This window comes from Odocoileus virginianus, chromosome 4 (assembly GCF_023699985.2).
Source record: "Odocoileus virginianus isolate 20LAN1187 ecotype Illinois chromosome 4, Ovbor_1.2, whole genome shotgun sequence".
NCBI lineage: Eukaryota > Metazoa > Chordata > Mammalia > Artiodactyla > Cervidae > Odocoileus > Odocoileus virginianus.
In genome coordinates this window covers 12,577,583-12,594,224 of record NC_069677.1, presented here as the reverse complement: position 1 = coordinate 12,594,224, position 16,642 = coordinate 12,577,583, and the positions used below count along the sequence as shown (strand labels likewise).

Sequence of the window (16,642 nt, the reverse complement as noted above, 5' to 3'; positions counted from 1 at the left end):
GACTGTAGGCTGCCAGGCTCCTCTGTCCAGGGGATTTCCCAGGCAAGAATACTGGAGCGGGCTGCCATTTCCTACTCAAGGCAGCCTTGGAGACCCAGGGATCAAAGCAGCATCTCCTGCATTGGCAGGCATATTCCTTACTGCTGAGCCACCAGGGCAGACCCTCGGAATAACTAGTTTTGATTCTGAGAGCTCCAATTTCCATGATAGTTTCTTTTTCATTTATAATACTGATTTGCCTTATGCCAATACGGCTTTTTTTATTTTTATTATTACTAAAATGAATTATTTTTTAAAAATTCCTTACAGAAATGACATTTTTCTAAGCTTTCTTCCTAAAATGCCTGGAATGGGCCCTCAGATAGAAGGCCCTTGCTGAGGATAGGAAGGCCGCAAGACACCATCATTAGGACGCTAACTCCTTTTTTTCTGTCTCGTGGCTAACCCACCGCTCCTCCCTCCGCTGCCTGCCCCCTCCCTTTCCTCGGAGTCCACCGCCCCTGCACCGCGATCCCCGAGGCTCCGCCCCCTTCAGGGCCGTGCGCCCTTCTCCAAGATGGCGCCAGTGGTTTCTCCTCTGAGGGAAGTGAGCTCACACTACTCCGGAAGGGAAGGCGGGGAGAGAGCGAGCGGGCGGGTGACCGGCTGTGGGGCTGTAGGGCTGTGGGTGGGGCGGTGGCCGCAGTTGAGGGTTTCACGTTTGGGCTTTAGCGAGGGTGAGGGATTCGTCCGCCTCTGGGAACCTGGTCGAGGGCCCAGGGCCGGGGGCGTTGGAGGAAATCGCCCCGAGCTGTCCGCCTCTGACTGGAGGCGAGGCGACCCTGGGAGCCGGCGTCCCGCCCCCGGCGGCCTCCTTCCCCGACCCTCCTCCCGGGCTGAGCTCGAGGCGCTCCAGCTCTGCCTCGAGAGCTGCTGTGGGAACCGCCGAGCGGGCTGGACTTCCCGCTGAGGACCAGCTTGAGAAGAGGGAGCGAGGCGGGTCAGTCCGTCAGTCCAGAGGTCAGGCCGCGGGTTCCGTCAGTGGTCCGTACTTCGCCTAGCCCTCCTGGCTAGGGTCCGCGACCTCCTCACGCTGTTTCTGCTTCTCCTCTGAGCATGCCACCAAGTCCTCTGGCGGGGTGATTTTTTTTTTTTTTTTTCCTCCTTGCTTTTGCCCGGAAGGAGATATATATTTAAAGGACATCTGCCCTCATCGCTGTCCTTCTCCTTTTAAAAGTTTCCTTCGGGGAAATGCTTGTATTCCTTCCCTGGACTGTTTGATGATTACTGCTGCAGCCGCCGGCTTGTTTAGCAATTGGGAGCCCTTTCAGGTCAGATCTTAAATCTTATCACTTACAAAACTACTCTACAGAGTTGTTTCTCTCGCCCAAGAAGGACAGATGGACTTTGGAGTTAAGATGCAGGGGGGTGAACCAGTGTCAGCAATGAAAGTCTCAGAGAGCGAAGGAAGGCTGGAGGGCCTGGCCACCGCGGTGACCCCGAACAAGAACAGCAGCAACAGCAGCTGTGGAGGTGGAATCAGCAGCAGCAGCAGCAGTAGCAGCCGAGGTGGCAGTGCCAAAGGCTGGCAGTACAGGTATGGCCCTTTCTGCAAGGTGATTTCCTGAGGAGGGGGTGAGTATGCTGAAGTCTGCATTCCTGCAGTTGTTGAAGGGTTAGGTTTATGCAGTAACTTCAGAAGTAGCTAATAACGTTTCATTTGGACCTGGGGGTCTCAACTTTCATTAGCAAGATTTAATACGTTTATTTGTCCATTCAACAGGTACTTATTGAAGGCCTTTTGGAGAACACATAAATGTATCCCTTAACTCCCTGTACAACCGTAGAGTTAATTTTTCCTGTGATTTGAGTCTATACTCATTTTTTTTTTTTTGCCTGTATTGTAATTTGTTTACAATAAGTCTGCCTCCCTTTCTTGCTTGTTGAAGGTGGGGGACTGTTTAACTCCACTCTCTCCAGAGGCTAGCAAAATGCTTGGTGCTGAGAACTTGTTTGTCCAGTGATGGAATCATTCATTCAGAAAAGATTCTTGTCCTCATAGTATTTGTGATTTAGAAAAAGAGATGTACCTAAATAATTTAAATACAGAGTGTGTGCGTGCTCAGTCGTGTCTGTCTTTGTGACCCCGTGGACTGTAGCCTGCCAGGCTCCTCTGTCCATGGAATTCTCCAGGCAAGAATACTGGAGTGGGTAGTCATTCCTGTCTCCAGGGGATCTTCCTGATCCAGGGATCGAACTCAGGTCTCGGCAAAAGTACAAATGCTAGTGCTTTCGATACTCTAGTGAGATGTTTCAGTTTGAGTTGATTAGGCCACTCACACCCCTCTGTCTTTGAGAGATTCTACATTTATTAATTTTCATTGATATGAATGAAAAACTGAAGGAACAGGAAGTGAGTGCTGGAGAAGTAATGGTAGTTTTTTGTTTTTGATAATGTATAGGATAGGTGAGCATAGCCATCCAGAATCTTTTTTTTTTAATTGAGAAATATTTGACATGTAACATTATATTAGGTTCAGGTATACAACGTAAAGATTTGATATTTGTATGTATTGTGGAATGATCACCATAATAGATCTAGTTAATGTGTGTCCCCACACAGAGTTAATTTTTTTTTTTAATGAGAACTCTATTAGCAACTTCCAAATGTGTGATACAGTACTATCAACTATAGTCATGATGCTGCACATTACGTTTCCATGACTTATTTATAACTGAAAGTTTGTACCTTTTGATCACCTTCATCCATTTTACCCACCCCTGCCTCTGGCTGCCCTCAGTCTGTTCTCTGTATTTATGAGTTTTGTTTTGTTTTTTAGATTCTACATATAAGAAGGATTGTACTGTATTTGTCTTTTCTCTTTCTGACTTTTCTCACTTAGCATAATGCCCTCAAAAAGTACATCCACCTTATTGCAAATGGCAATATTTCCTTTTTTATGGCTGAATAATATTCTGCTGTGTGTATATATACCATATTTTATTTATCTAATCATCACTGTACATTTGATGGACTCTTTGGTTGCGTCCATGTTTTGGCTTTTGTAAATAATACTGCAGCGAACATGAAGGTTCCAATGTATTTTCAAATTAGTGTTTTCCTTTTCGTCAGATGAATACCCGGAAGTGAAATTGCTGGATTATTCAGAACCTTAAGAATGAATGAATGAAATTGTAATATCCTGTGTTGTTGGAATTATAGGAATGAATTCTTAAATTTTGGTCAAGTGATTGCCTTATGCCTAGCTCTAGTCCTTTTTAGCCTTTGTGATGTTTGTAGTTGTGAAATTTGTATGAAATTTCAAATTAATTTCAAAGATTAAAATCAAGATTTTGTGAAGGCTATACATTTATCATGAATAATATCCATATACGTGAAATATGCTTGGCTGTATTTACATACAGAAAAGTGGAAGATTGTAAGTTTTTATTGGTAAGTGATCATACAAAAGAAAAGTATAGTTACTGTGAAATGTCTAGGTTCAGTTTTGGAGTGCATGATGCTTTTGTGTGTGTGTGTGTAGTTTAAGAGTAACCATATAAAATTATCAATAACTTAGCAGGGTTATTTTGCTATAACTTAAGGAAGCAAGATAAAGTAATATTTCGTGTAGCCAGAGGTCGCTCTTCTGACATCCTCAACTGTTTGAAACCCATTCTTTAATTGAATTGAAAAGTGAAACAGGTTTCTTAACACTGTCATGAAGCCATATACTTTATTCCTATACTTTGATTCAGGACTCTATTATCCCTTACTTAGGGTATTATTTAATGGTTATATAATTTAAAAACTAGAATCTGTTGAAAGCACAAAGGAAAAAAGTTATCAGGAAATGGCAACTGACAACATAGAACAGTCAAAGTCTTGAAAAATTAACATGCAGATTCAGCTATATTGCTTCCTATTAATATAATTATAGTTACAATGACCTTGTCATCCAGGAAAGTACAATATGTTTAAGAAGGCAGAGAACTGTATCATACTATGGTGAACAATTTCAAGGAAAATGACTAAATTTAAAAAAATGGCGTGTCGGGTAATTCAGTTATGTGGAACTCTTCCCCAGTGATACAGATATATAGTGCATTACTGCATTTACATACTGACATATACTTTTACTTACATGAGACTTGTTCAAAACTAATCTTTCAGCCTGTCTCTCAGTTGAATTTATCCCTTTATCCTGTAGGACATTAGTCAGACAGTTTCCTTCATTGTCTTGTGTTACTTCTTCCCAGGCTTGTTCCTCTGAGGCCCTAAGTCTCTAGATTTAAAAAACAAAAACAATAGTGAAAACTAATCTAAATCCTTTCCTCTTAAAAACAGTTTACACTCAACTGCTTCCATTTCCATAACCCTTATTTATTTATTTATTTAAAATTTATTTATTTATTTATTTATTTATATTAGTTGGAGGCTAATTACTTTACAATATTGTAGTGGTTTTTGTCATACATTGACATGAATCAGCCATGGATTTACATGTATTCCCTATCCCGATCCCCCCTCCCACCTCCCTCTCCACCCTATCCCTCTGGGTCTTCCCAGTGCACCAGGTCTGAGCACTTGTCTCATGCACCCAACCTGGGCTGGTGATCTGTTTCACCCTAGATAATATACATGTTTCGATGCTGTTCTCTTGAAACATCCCACCCTCGCCTTCTCCCACAGAGTCCACAAGTCTGTTCTATACATCTGTGTCTCTTTTTCTGTTTTGCATATAGGGTTATCGTTACCATCTTTCTAAATTCCATATATATGTGTTAGTATACTGTAATGGTCTTTATCTTTCTGGCTTACTTCACTCTGTATAATGGGCTCCAGTTTCATCCATCTCATTAGAAGTGATTCAAATGAATTCTTTTTAATGGCTGAGTAATATTCCATGGTGTATATGTACCACAGCTTCCTTATCCATTTGTCTGCTGATGGGCATCTAGGTTGCTTCCATGTCCTGGCTATGATAAACAGTGCTGCAATGAACATTGGGGTGCACGTATCTCTTTCAGATCTGGTTTCCTCAGTGTGTATGCCCAGGAGTGGGATTGCTGGGTCATATGGCAGTTCTATTTCCAGTTTTTAAAGAAATCTCCACACTGTTTTCCATACCGGCTGTACTAGTTTGCATTCCCACCAACAGTGTAAGAGGGTTCCCTTTTCTCCACACCTTCTCCAGCATTTATTGCTTGTAGCCTTTTGGATAGCAGTCATCCTGACTGGCGTGTAATGGTACCTCATTGTGGTTTTGATTTGCATTTCTCTGATAATGAGTGATGTTGAGCATTTTTTCATGTGTTTGTTAGCCATCTGTATGTCTTCCTTGGAGAAATGTCTGTTCTTTGGCCCATTTTTTGATCCATAACCCTTATTTATTGCTCAACCCATGACAATTGGCTCTGTTGTTATCAAGGATATGAGTAAAAAATGATGAATATTTTTAGATTCTTTTTTTTTAAAATTTATTTATTTATTTATTTTTTTAGTTGGAGGCTAATTGCTTTACATCATTACAGTAGTTTTTGTTATACATTGAAATGAATTAGCCATGGATTTACATTATTTTTAGATTCTTATTCCAACTTTATAAGATATATGATATCTTTATAAGTGTATCTGTTACTATTCTTTTCTTGCCTTTTTTGACATTACTTTCTCTTAATTTCTCCTTTATTGCTCTAAGAAAAAGCACCAAATCATGTCCGACTCTTGTGACCCCATGGACTGTAGCCTGCTAGGCTCCTCTGTCCATGGGATTCTCCAGTCAAGAATACTGGAGTGGGTTGCCATTTCCTTCTCCAGGGGATCTTCCCGACCCAGGAATCAAACCCAGGTCTCCTGCATTGCAGGCAGATTCTTTACTGACTGCTATGCTGGGAGCCCCTTTATTGCTCTAACCTTTGTCTAATTGCTCCTTTCTCACTTATTTGGTTGGCTCTTTTACTTTAGAAGCTGATATGTTGCTTCCTCATCTCCTCTTAAGCTCATGTTTTCTGTTTGCTGTCTCATTCTCTTCCATGGCCTCACCAGTCCCCATCTGGAACTTTAGAGCCATAAATGCAACTGTGCTTACCTGTAACTTGCTACTATCCCATTTTAAAAAATGGAGATTTCAGGTTATGTCTTAGGGAGTGGTTGAAATTTAGTAAAGACTGTGTGATTTGGTGGCTTCCCAGGTGGCACAGTGCTGAAGAATCCACCTGCCAGTGCAGGAGACACAGAGATGTGGGCTCTATCCCAGGATCGGGAAGATCCCCTAGAATAGAAATGGTAAAATGCTCCAGTATTCTTGCCTGGAAATTTCCAGGGACAGAGGAGCCTGGCGGGCTATAGTCTGTGCTCACGACTGAGCAGCTGAGCACATGCACTTGTGGTTCAGACACTGAGCTTTGACTTTGCAGACTTAGAAGATGAATTGGCATAATGCTTACATGAGTCATATATGTTGTAGCATATATTGTTACTTTATTCCTTTTTGTGGCTGAATAATATTCCATTTATGAATACACATTTTGCTAATCTGTTCATCAGTTTCCATGTTGTATATTATGAATAATGCTGCTTTGAACATTTGTGTTCAAGTTTTGTGTCGGCATATGTTTTCATTTCTTTTGGATATATACCTAGGAGTAGAATTGTTGGGTCATAAGGTAATTGTTTAACTGGTCAACTGTTTGTGAACCTGTTAGACCATTTTCCAAAACTGCTGCACCATCTTATCTTCTTATCAGCTGTATCTTAAGGTTTTAATTTCTTGACATTCTCATCAACACTTGTTACTGTCTGTCTTTTTGGTTTTAGCCATCCTGGTGGGTATGAAATGGCATCTCATTGTGGTTTTTGAATTGCATTTCCTTGATGACTAATAATGTTAAGTATCTTCATGTACTTACTGGTTATTTGTCTGTCTTCTTTGGAGAAATGTGTATTCAGATCTTTTGGCCACTTAAAAAAAATTGAACTGGATAGTTGGTTTACAATATTGTGCTAGTCTCAAGTATACAGCAAAGTATTCTTTTCCATTGTAGATTATTACAAGATACTGAATATAGTTCCCTGTGCTATGCAGCAGGTCCTTGCTGTTTATTTTATATATAGCAATTTGTATCTGTTAATCCCAAACTCCTAATTTATCCCTTACCCCCTTTCCCCTTTGATAATCATAAATTTGTTTTCAATGTCTGCGAGTCTGTTTATATCTTGTAAATAAGTTCCTTTGTGTCTTTTTTTTAGATTCCACATATAAGTGATATATGATATTTGTCTTTTTCTGACTTATTTCACTTACTGTGTTAAAGTCTAGCTACATCCATGTTGCTGCAAATGGCATTATTCTTTTTTTGCTGAGTAGTATTCTTTTGTGTGTGTGTATGTGTGTGTGTGTATTACATCTTCTTTACCTATTCATCTATATCAGTGGACATTTAGGTTGCTTCCATGTCTTGATTATCATAAATAGTGCTTCTGTGAACATTGGGGTGCATCTGTCTTTTCGAGTTAGAGTGTTCATCTTTTCCAGATATATGCCCAGGAGTGAGATTGCTGGATCATATGGTAACTCTATTTTTAGTTTTTTAAGGAACCTCCATACTGTTTTCCAGAGTGACTGTAGCAGTTTGTATCCTTACCAACAGTGTAGGAGGATTCCTTTTTCTTCACAGCCTCTCCAGCATTTATTATTTGTAGACTTTTTGTTGATATCTTTGGCCATTTTAAAATTAGATTATTTGTCTTTTCATTATTGAGTTGTAAGGGTTCTTTGTGTATTCTGTGAACAATTCTCTTATCAGAAGGTGAAATTATCAGAAGGTGAAGGTGAAGTCGCTTAGTTGTGTCTGACTCTTTGCGACCCCATGGACTGTAGCCTACCAGGCTCCTCCGTCCATGGGATTTTACAAGCAAGAGTACTGGAGTGGGTTGCCATTTCCTTCTCCAGGGGATCTTCCCAACCCAGGGACTGAACCTGGGTCTCCCACATTGCAGACAGACGCTTTACCGTCTGAGCCACCAGGGAAGCCCTCTCTTATCAGATACTGATTTGCAAATATTTTTTCCCACTTGTGGGTTGTCTTTTCACTTTTTTTTTTGCCAAGTCACAGGGCTTGTGGGATCTTAGTTCCCCAACCAGGGATTGAATTTAAGCCCACAGCAGTGAAAGCCCAGAATCCTAACCACTGGACCACCCGGGAATTCTGGTCTTTTCACTTTTTTGATGAAATTTTTTGTAGCACAGAAGCTTTTAATTTTCATAAAGCCCCATCTGTTTTTTCTTCTTTTGCTTATTACTTGGGGCCCCTTGGATCAGAGACCCTCAATATGAGAGTTGGGAGAATATGCTGCCTCAACAATTTAGGGACAATGCCCCTTCCCAGAAAGTAGTCTTAAATAAGTTGGCAAAGGTTATATAGCTAGTAAATGAGAGAAATTTTATTCCCAGGGAGCTGTTTGCATAAAGATATTAAAAGTAGGTGAGCTCTCTAAAGGAATGAATAATAATTGATGAAGAATTAGTTAGAATATGGAAGCTTCTTCATTGCCTTTTCATACTGCTCATGGGGTTCTCGTAGCAAGAATACTGGAGTGGTTTGCCATTCCCTCTTAGAGTGGACCACATTTTGTCAGAACTCTCTACTATGACCTGTCTTTCTTGGGTAGACCTTTACGGCATGGCTCATAGCTTCATCGAGTTATGCAAGCCCCTTCACCATGACAGGGCTGTGACCATGATGCAAAGAACTACTCATTGGAAAAGACCCTGATGCCAGGAAAGACTGAAGTCAAAGGAGAATAGGGCAGCAGAGGATGAGATAACTGGTTGGGTAGCATCACCGACTCAATGGACATGAATTTGAGCAAATTCTGGGAGATACTGGAAGGACAGGGAAGCCTGGCATACTGCAGTCCATGGGGTTACAAAGAGGTGGATATGATTAGCGATTGAACAGCACAAAAGTTTCATCATTTACTAGTGTTGTAACTCATGCAGCAAATACTTTTGAGTCTTTTCCATGTGTGAAGCTCTCTGTTAGTTAATTCTAAAATAATATATGCTCTCAGAACTATGGAAGTAGGGACCCCAAGGCTTATTTTGGGAGGATCATGAAAAAGGATCACTAAAGGGAAGAGCCTTAACTATTTGCAAAATATTAATGCGTCATGATGAACTTTTTTAAAACCAAGGCTGAGAAGTGTGTTTATTAGTCTTAAATTTTCTTTCCAGAGTAATTTATACTCATATGATATATATTCACTATTTAAAATGAAAATAGATTTCTTAATTCTAGATCTTTCCTTCCTTTTTCATAGTAAATGTTCAGTTTATAAAATGTGCATGTTTCCATTATTTTTCTTTTGTCAGCTTTCAGAACAATTTACAAATCTGCAAATCTGCACTTTTTTATTTAAAATGGAGAAAAGAGAACTACCCAGAGGAGGAACTGAAAAGCAAATTGGGGCATATGATGGGCCTGCTTTTTCTTCTTTTGGACTCTGTGCTAGCTAACCACTGTTAACAAACAGATCTGTTTGTTAGAAAACAGTATGCTAACATTAGCAAATAGTATACATTTCAGTAGGTTGGGTAGAAGTCTGCAAATACATAGAAATAATTTTTGTGGTCAGACCTAGTGTCTTCCACTCTAAATACTCTGTTACAGGGAAAAGTACCCATTTGCAAATAGGGAAATGACATTTGCCTAAATATAGCCTAGTGTTTGCTGTCTTTGAGATTTTTACCACTTTTGAGGTTGATTTGAAGAAAAAGTTGTAAACGTTTGCTTTTTTTCTCTAAAGGTTAAAGGAAAGTTGAATATGTATTTCTGTACCCTAGCTTTTGTTTTGTTTTGTTTTCTTTGTCTTAAGTCTGCTACAGCTGATAACAAGGGGAAGACAACTTATAGGCATAAAACTGAACAATAATAATACTGTTGCAGAAATCTAGTGAGAATTCTACCAAGCCTTGATCAAGATTTGGTTATAGTATACTGTGATTTCTTATATTTTTGCTTTATGAGTTTAAGTATAGTCTATTTGAGTTCATATTTCTCGAGAAGTTATACTTATTAAAACTATACAAACAACTTAATGTTAGAACACACAAATTAGTCTTTTTTAGTATTTTCTGAATGTCATGTAATTTAGGTCCCAGAGGTAACTGCCTGTGAAATAGACTTGTGGGAAATTATGTCTTTTGTTTTTGCTTTTGAAAATAGTAGAGAGAACAGGCCCCATGGTGTAATGGTTAGCACTCTGCACTCTGAAAATAGTGGCGAGTATTCTTAATGTAAGTTATACTACTTTGAGAGAGGGAACATCTTTCCTAGCTAAGAATCTTCCACTGTACTGATTTTGTTTAATCAAATAATTTGTGTTCAGACTTGTTCAGGTTTAACTTAAAACTAAATCGCCTAATTAAAAAGTTGCTTTAGTGTTTTGACATTAATATCTGGGTTTTAGGAAAATTTTTTTTTTTTTTTTAAAGAACTGTTTACTTACTGAACCTGGGGCAGATCAGATACACAACCAAATTTAAATTTACATCTTTTAACTCAATTTTGAAGTGTTTGCACACACACGCACACACAAATTGGCATGCAACAGTTGTCCTAAGGTAAAACTCAGTCACCTTAAACTGTTGCAAGTATTTTCACTGAAGGTTGAAAAATTTTTTACCCTGAACATGAAAACCTGTAACAAATTTAATTATACAAAACTTGTTATTTGTAGCTTTCCCCTTGCAAAGATCCAAAAAAAAATGTACAAGTAACCAATATACATCAGTCACAACATAATCCTGGATCATCCCCACACCAAAACCAGATGCTCCTTGATTTTTAAACCCATCATCAGAGACCAAAAGAAAGTCGTTTGGTTCTATACAAAACAGAATTCACATGTGCCAAAAAAGAAAGACCCAAGAAAAACAAAAACCCTAGTACTGACAGTGATGTTCAGTACCCTAATTAAACAGTGGCCAAAATGCCACTGATCAAAAATAAAATAGTGGCTGTATATCACTGCAAAGAAATCCAAGAAGCTTTAACCCTTTGGCATCGGAAATCCAGATTTTTCCAATTACATGAATGTATACCTCCTACATGCCAAGAGCAGAGAAGGTGGATGCACCAGCATAGAAAGAAAAAGGGCCACCATTTGCTGAAACACCCAGAGAACTGGCTGTAATAGACTTCTCACAAGGTTAGGCAGAAACCAAAAAATGGCTATTAGCTGCTTGTGTCAACAATTTTAAGTGGAGGTGATTGAGTTCTAAGGTTCAAAGTGAAACTTTGGAGGGGTGGTTAAAGGTTGTTGGTTTAAGTCTTATCTTTAAAGCAAAAACAAGATAGACAAAATATAAAAGTACCAACCTGGTCACATACTCTGGTCACAGAGCTCTACCATCAAGCTGGATAGAAAATGTCAAGATTCAGATTGTTGTTTCTCAACAAAATGAATCTTTCTAATGACTTGAACTGCAGGATAAGGGATCCCAAGAATAGAGTCATTTTAGTAAAGTATTATCAGTAAAGTACTATCCTGAACAAACTGTATTTTATAATGAAAACAAAAGGAAAGAAAACTAAAGACCCTACACCTATATTCGGCTTACAGTGTTTGAGTTTTGGGAGGGTCTCTATAATGGAGGCAGAATTCAAATATGAATTTATGCCAATCAAATGTCAAATTTTTACTATAGCTTTCCTAAAGAAGTATTTTCCCCCCAATATCTATTAATCACAAAGAAACATAAGCTGTGAAGATACAGTTCAGAAAATAAAAACATAGAAACTAATGACATTATTATGACCAAGATGTTTGGTAAACAGTGAATTATGAATTTGGGATTATGGGGAAAAGGCTTTTAAACAACCCTCCGGACTTCGAAGAATCTCTTCAGGTAGTAGATCTGTCCCAATGTCATGGCAACTAGAACAAGAGCTTCAAAGAAGGACCAAAGGACCACTCTGCTGTTTGTGTTGTCATTGATTGCTCTGTGTATTCTCTCTTGAACGTCCATGTATTCCTGTTCATGCTTCACAGCTGTCATCGCCACTGCGACCTCATTAATCATTTCCTCTAGCTTGTTTTGGTGAGCTTCTGTTTCCATATCTTGTCCTTTGGGGGCTTCCCCGATATCAATGGTGAACATCACTATCTTTGGAGTCATGGTAGACATCCTATTGCTAAAACAAAACTTGTATGTTCCATCCATGTGAGCAGCAAATGTGTATTTCCCACTGGACTCCCGGTCTCCTTTACAAATTCCTTTATTATCAGGTCCTGTAATCTCCATGTCGGATGTCCAGGAAGCCGCCCTCGGCCACCTCGAAGATGAGGCCCATCTTGGTGCCCGAGGTGACCCGCTCGAAGAAGCATTCCTCTGCATGGGCGTCAATGCTAACGAAGTAGCCCGAGGCCGTGGCCAGGAGCACCAGCAGCTCAGCGAGCGTCACCATGGTGGGGCTGGGGCCGAAGCCAGGACCGGGACTGCGGCCTCCGGAGCCGCCGTCGTCGCTGCTGCCACCGCTGCCTTCTCAGCCGCCGCTGCCTCCTTAGGAAAATTTGAAAGCAGTTTATTTTCTGGTGAAAAAAAGATTTTCTTTTTGGTTAATTAGGTATTGTAACAAAGAATCATTTCCTACTCAGAGTCTCCGCATACTTTAGCAATTTGCTTCCATTACTATTCTTGAGGTTGGCTGAAAAGTCCCTAGAGGGGTAGACTGAACCCTATGGTTGCTACTGGCTGTACCTGGAAACCCTAGTCAGAGGGATAGAAGGAAGAGAAAATTAGAAATGGAACAAGATGTAAAACAGGGATGAAAAAAGGACATAGGAAAGAGAGAGAGACCGAGGGAGAAAGAGGGAGGGATGGAAGAAAGGGACAGAATGAAAATGATGTAAGTGATGAGATGAAATGCCACCAACAGTTGCTTCTGAAACAGGTTTCCTATCCTTGATCCAAGAGGCCTTTTTCATGTAGTGCCTGAGCCTATACAGTCAATTCTATAAAGAATAAGTTGTTTATCAATTTTTTAGATATTTCACATATTTATAACTGTAACATAAATGAAAAATATTCTAAATCTAATTTTGGAGAATAGGTAATATGTTCACTTGATCCAGAAGGAAAAAAAAGATTTGTGATGAAAATCTTTCCACCTGATCTCCACCTGCTCAGGACTCCTCTCACCTAAAAATAGAGGGTAGACACTTGGTTTTTTGTGTACTTTCAGAGATTTTTTTTTTTTAAGAATTAAGTAAATACAATATACATTTGCTCCACTTTTAATTTTACCACAAATGGTATCAAACTATATATATGTATGTAGTATTAGTTTAGGCTTTCATAACAAAAATGCTGTACTCTGAATGGCTTAAACAACATAAACTTAATTTCTCACAACTATGAAGGCAGGAAGTTTTGAGATCAGAGTGCCAGCATTGTCAGGTTCTGCTGAGGGCTCTTTTCCAGGTTTTCAAGTGATCTTCTCACTGTGTGCTCACATGGTAGAGACAGAGGGGTGGGAGAGAGCTCTCTGGTGTTTGTTTTAAAGGCACAAATCTCATTATAGGGGCCCCAATCTATACCTGAGTATCTTCCAAAGGCCCCATCTCTAAAAACCATCACAGTGGGGGTTAGGACTTTATCATATGAATTTTGGAAAGACATAATTCAGTCTACCTTTAATAAGTTCCCTATTGATGGACATTTGTTTTCCAAAATTTTGTTATTATAATGTTCTAGTTAATAACCTTCCACACATGTCATCTTACAAGCATGTGAATATATCTGTGGGAAAAATACCCAGAGATTGGACTTACTGAATCAGCTTGTAATTTTGATAATAGTTATTATATTTCTCCTCATTGGGGTGTACGTTGGCAATGATCGAGTGCTTGTTTCCCATCAGCCTTATCAGTGTAATGTGTCATTCAGTTCAGTTCAGTTCAGTCGCTCAGTCGTGTCCAAATCTTTGTGACCCCATGAATCGCAGCACGCCAGGCCTCCCTGTCCATCACCAACTCCCGGAGTTTACTCAAACTCATGTCCATCGAGTTGGTGATGCCATCCAGCCATCCCATCCTCTGTCGTGCCCTTCTCCTCCTGCCCCCAATCCCTCCCAGCATCAGGGTCTTTTCCCGTGAGTCAGCTCTTCGCATGAGGTGACCAAGGTATTGGAGTTTCAGCTTCAGCATCAGTCCTTCCAATGAACACCCAGGACTGATCTCCTTTCAGATGGACTGGTTGGATCTCCTTGCAGTCCAAGGGACTCTTCAAGAGTCTTCTCCAACACCACAGTTCAAAAGCATCAATTTTTCGGCACTTAGACTGGCAAAAATTTAAAAGTTCAATAGATTAAAAAATGGTATTTCAGGATAGTTTTAATTTGATTCTTTTTTATTATAAGTGAAATTTTAGCATGAAATTCTGAGTGGGATTTTATTCTGTTTTGGTCTCATTGTAAATAGTGAATCAATTTATTAATAGATCAGCAGTTGGGAAAATTCTGTACAAAATATGCCTTTGACATTTTTGTTTTTATTATTCTTGGTAACCAGAGACATGGTTTCATTTTATAGTATACCTTGTATATTTTGAAGTTATATTTTTAAAATTTCACATGGTTTTATAGTTATATAAGATACGGAATCATTTGATTATGCAAATTTGTAATTGGAGGTGATCCACTTCCTAGAAATAGGAAACTTGAAGATTTGCCACCAAAAATTATGATGAAACTATTATCTTTTAAAAAAAAGATTTCTTTTTTTTGCCTCTCCGCGAGGCATGTGGTATCTTAGTTCCCGACCAGGGATCAAATCTGACCCCTTGACAGTAAGCGTGTGGAGTCCTAACCACTGGACCACCAGAGAATTCCCAGATGTTTCTTTTATTTCAGTAATAGAGTGAGCTTTTAAATTTTTCTGTGTTGTTTTTTGAATAACTTACAGGTTCTTTAAGGTAAAAAAACTTGAGAGTTTGAATTTGTCGTTAAGTAATGTAAAATTTTCAAGAGAGTCAACTCTTTAGTCAGGTTATATATATATGTATGAAAAAACTTTGCTTGGAGCTTCTTGTGTGGTTATCACCTTTTTTCTCCTTTTTAATTCAAATATGGAGGAAGGGAAATGCTTTTCTGTTATTTCTTTTTACATTCAATTTAGAAAGAATTAGCACAAGGGAAGAATGTATTCTTTCTTGAATTATGCTGTACAGGCAAAATTTAAATGTTACTGTAAGTGTGTTTTTGGAACCTAAGTATGGTTTAAAGCTAGAGAGAGGTACATAACAAAAGTAGAGAGAATAGACATTCAGATAAGGAGAGGATAGCAGGAACTTTTAGTATCCTGCTGTTCTCTTGTTCTGTGGTGTCCAAGCCTTATTGAAATGGCTGCTATGAAGACTTTTTGAGAGTACATGGGGTATAAGTAAATGTTACTTTGTGAACAAGATATTGTACTAGAAAAATATATCTACTTTTCTCTAATAATTTTAAATGTGAAATATGTTGCTCTTACATGCAAACTTTACTTTTGAAATAACAATTTTCTCTTGAGGAAAACCTTTGGAATTTTGAGTAATGAGTAATGTGCACACATTTTAGATTGAAACGGTCAACTAACACATGAGAAAACTGAAGGAGAATTTAAGTGATTTGGCCAACGTCACTCGTGGCATTAGTCAGTGGGAAAGTCAAAACTTGATCATGTATCCCTTTCAGGTGTGCATTCCACAGTATGTACTACCTCACGCTTAAGCTTTAGAAACTTAATTTTGAATATAAAGTTATTGAAAATCCTACTAGTAATGTCTGAAAATCCTGTTTATAAGTAAAGACTTCACCCGGTTTTGGTTGGCAGTGGTGCTGTAGGTTGGTGTGAGGAAACTGGCTGTTTTTGTATTGAAAGGTGGGAGTTAACATTGGTTGCAGTCTCTTTAGAGAGCACATTGACAATATGTAAAAATTAAAAATGCATATACATTTCAAGGAACAAATCTGAGTCAGTTGAAGTGAGGTGGATGAACCTAGAGCTTGTCATACAGGGTGCAGTCAGAAAGAGAAAAACAAATATTGTATATTAATGCATATATGTAGAATCTAGAAAAATGGTACTGATGAACCTATTTGCAGAGGATTTGACGAAGTTGAGAGAGTAGCATCAATGTAAATACACTACCATGTCTAAAATAGATAGCTAGTGGGACATTGCTGTATCACACAGGGAGCCTAGCCTTGCACTCTGTGATGACCTAGGTGGGTGGGACGGAGGGTCAGGAGGAAGGGGGTATGTGCATACATATAGCTGATTCACATTGCTGTACAGCAGAAACCAACGCAACATCATAAAGCAGTTATCCTCCAATTAAAAATAAATTTTAAAAATGCATATCCTTTTTGCCTAGGAATTTCACTTTTAGCAAATATATACAAAGATGTGTATAACTTAGTTTGTTATAGTATTGTTTGTAATAATAAAAGCCTGGAAGCAAATGTCCATCACTAGGAGGATTAGTTAAATATATAGTAATACTGCTGTGCAGTGGATTTCTATGCAGATGCTAAGAATGAATTAAATCCATATGTGTCAAAATGAAATCATCCATAAGAAAATTGTGAAAAAAACAAGGTACAGTGTATGTAG

At 38.8% G+C, this 16,642-nt stretch overlaps 1 protein-coding gene and 1 pseudogene across 1 annotated transcript in view; one reads left to right on the top strand and one right to left on the bottom strand.

The window, feature by feature from the left end:
* Positions 1-688: 688 nt before the first annotated feature.
* The window catches only part of OSBPL11 (oxysterol binding protein like 11), a 96,139-nt gene continuing 80,185 nt past the window's right edge, over positions 689-16,642 (top strand). The window contains exon 1 of the mRNA XM_020893630.2: positions 689-1,576. Within this exon, the coding sequence (XP_020749289.2) occupies positions 1,380-1,576 (197 nt within the window). The 5' untranslated portion in view covers positions 689-1,379. The remainder of the gene's footprint in view (positions 1,577-16,642) is intronic.
* Positions 11,790-12,503, bottom strand: LOC110137343 (transmembrane emp24 domain-containing protein 2 pseudogene; annotated as a pseudogene).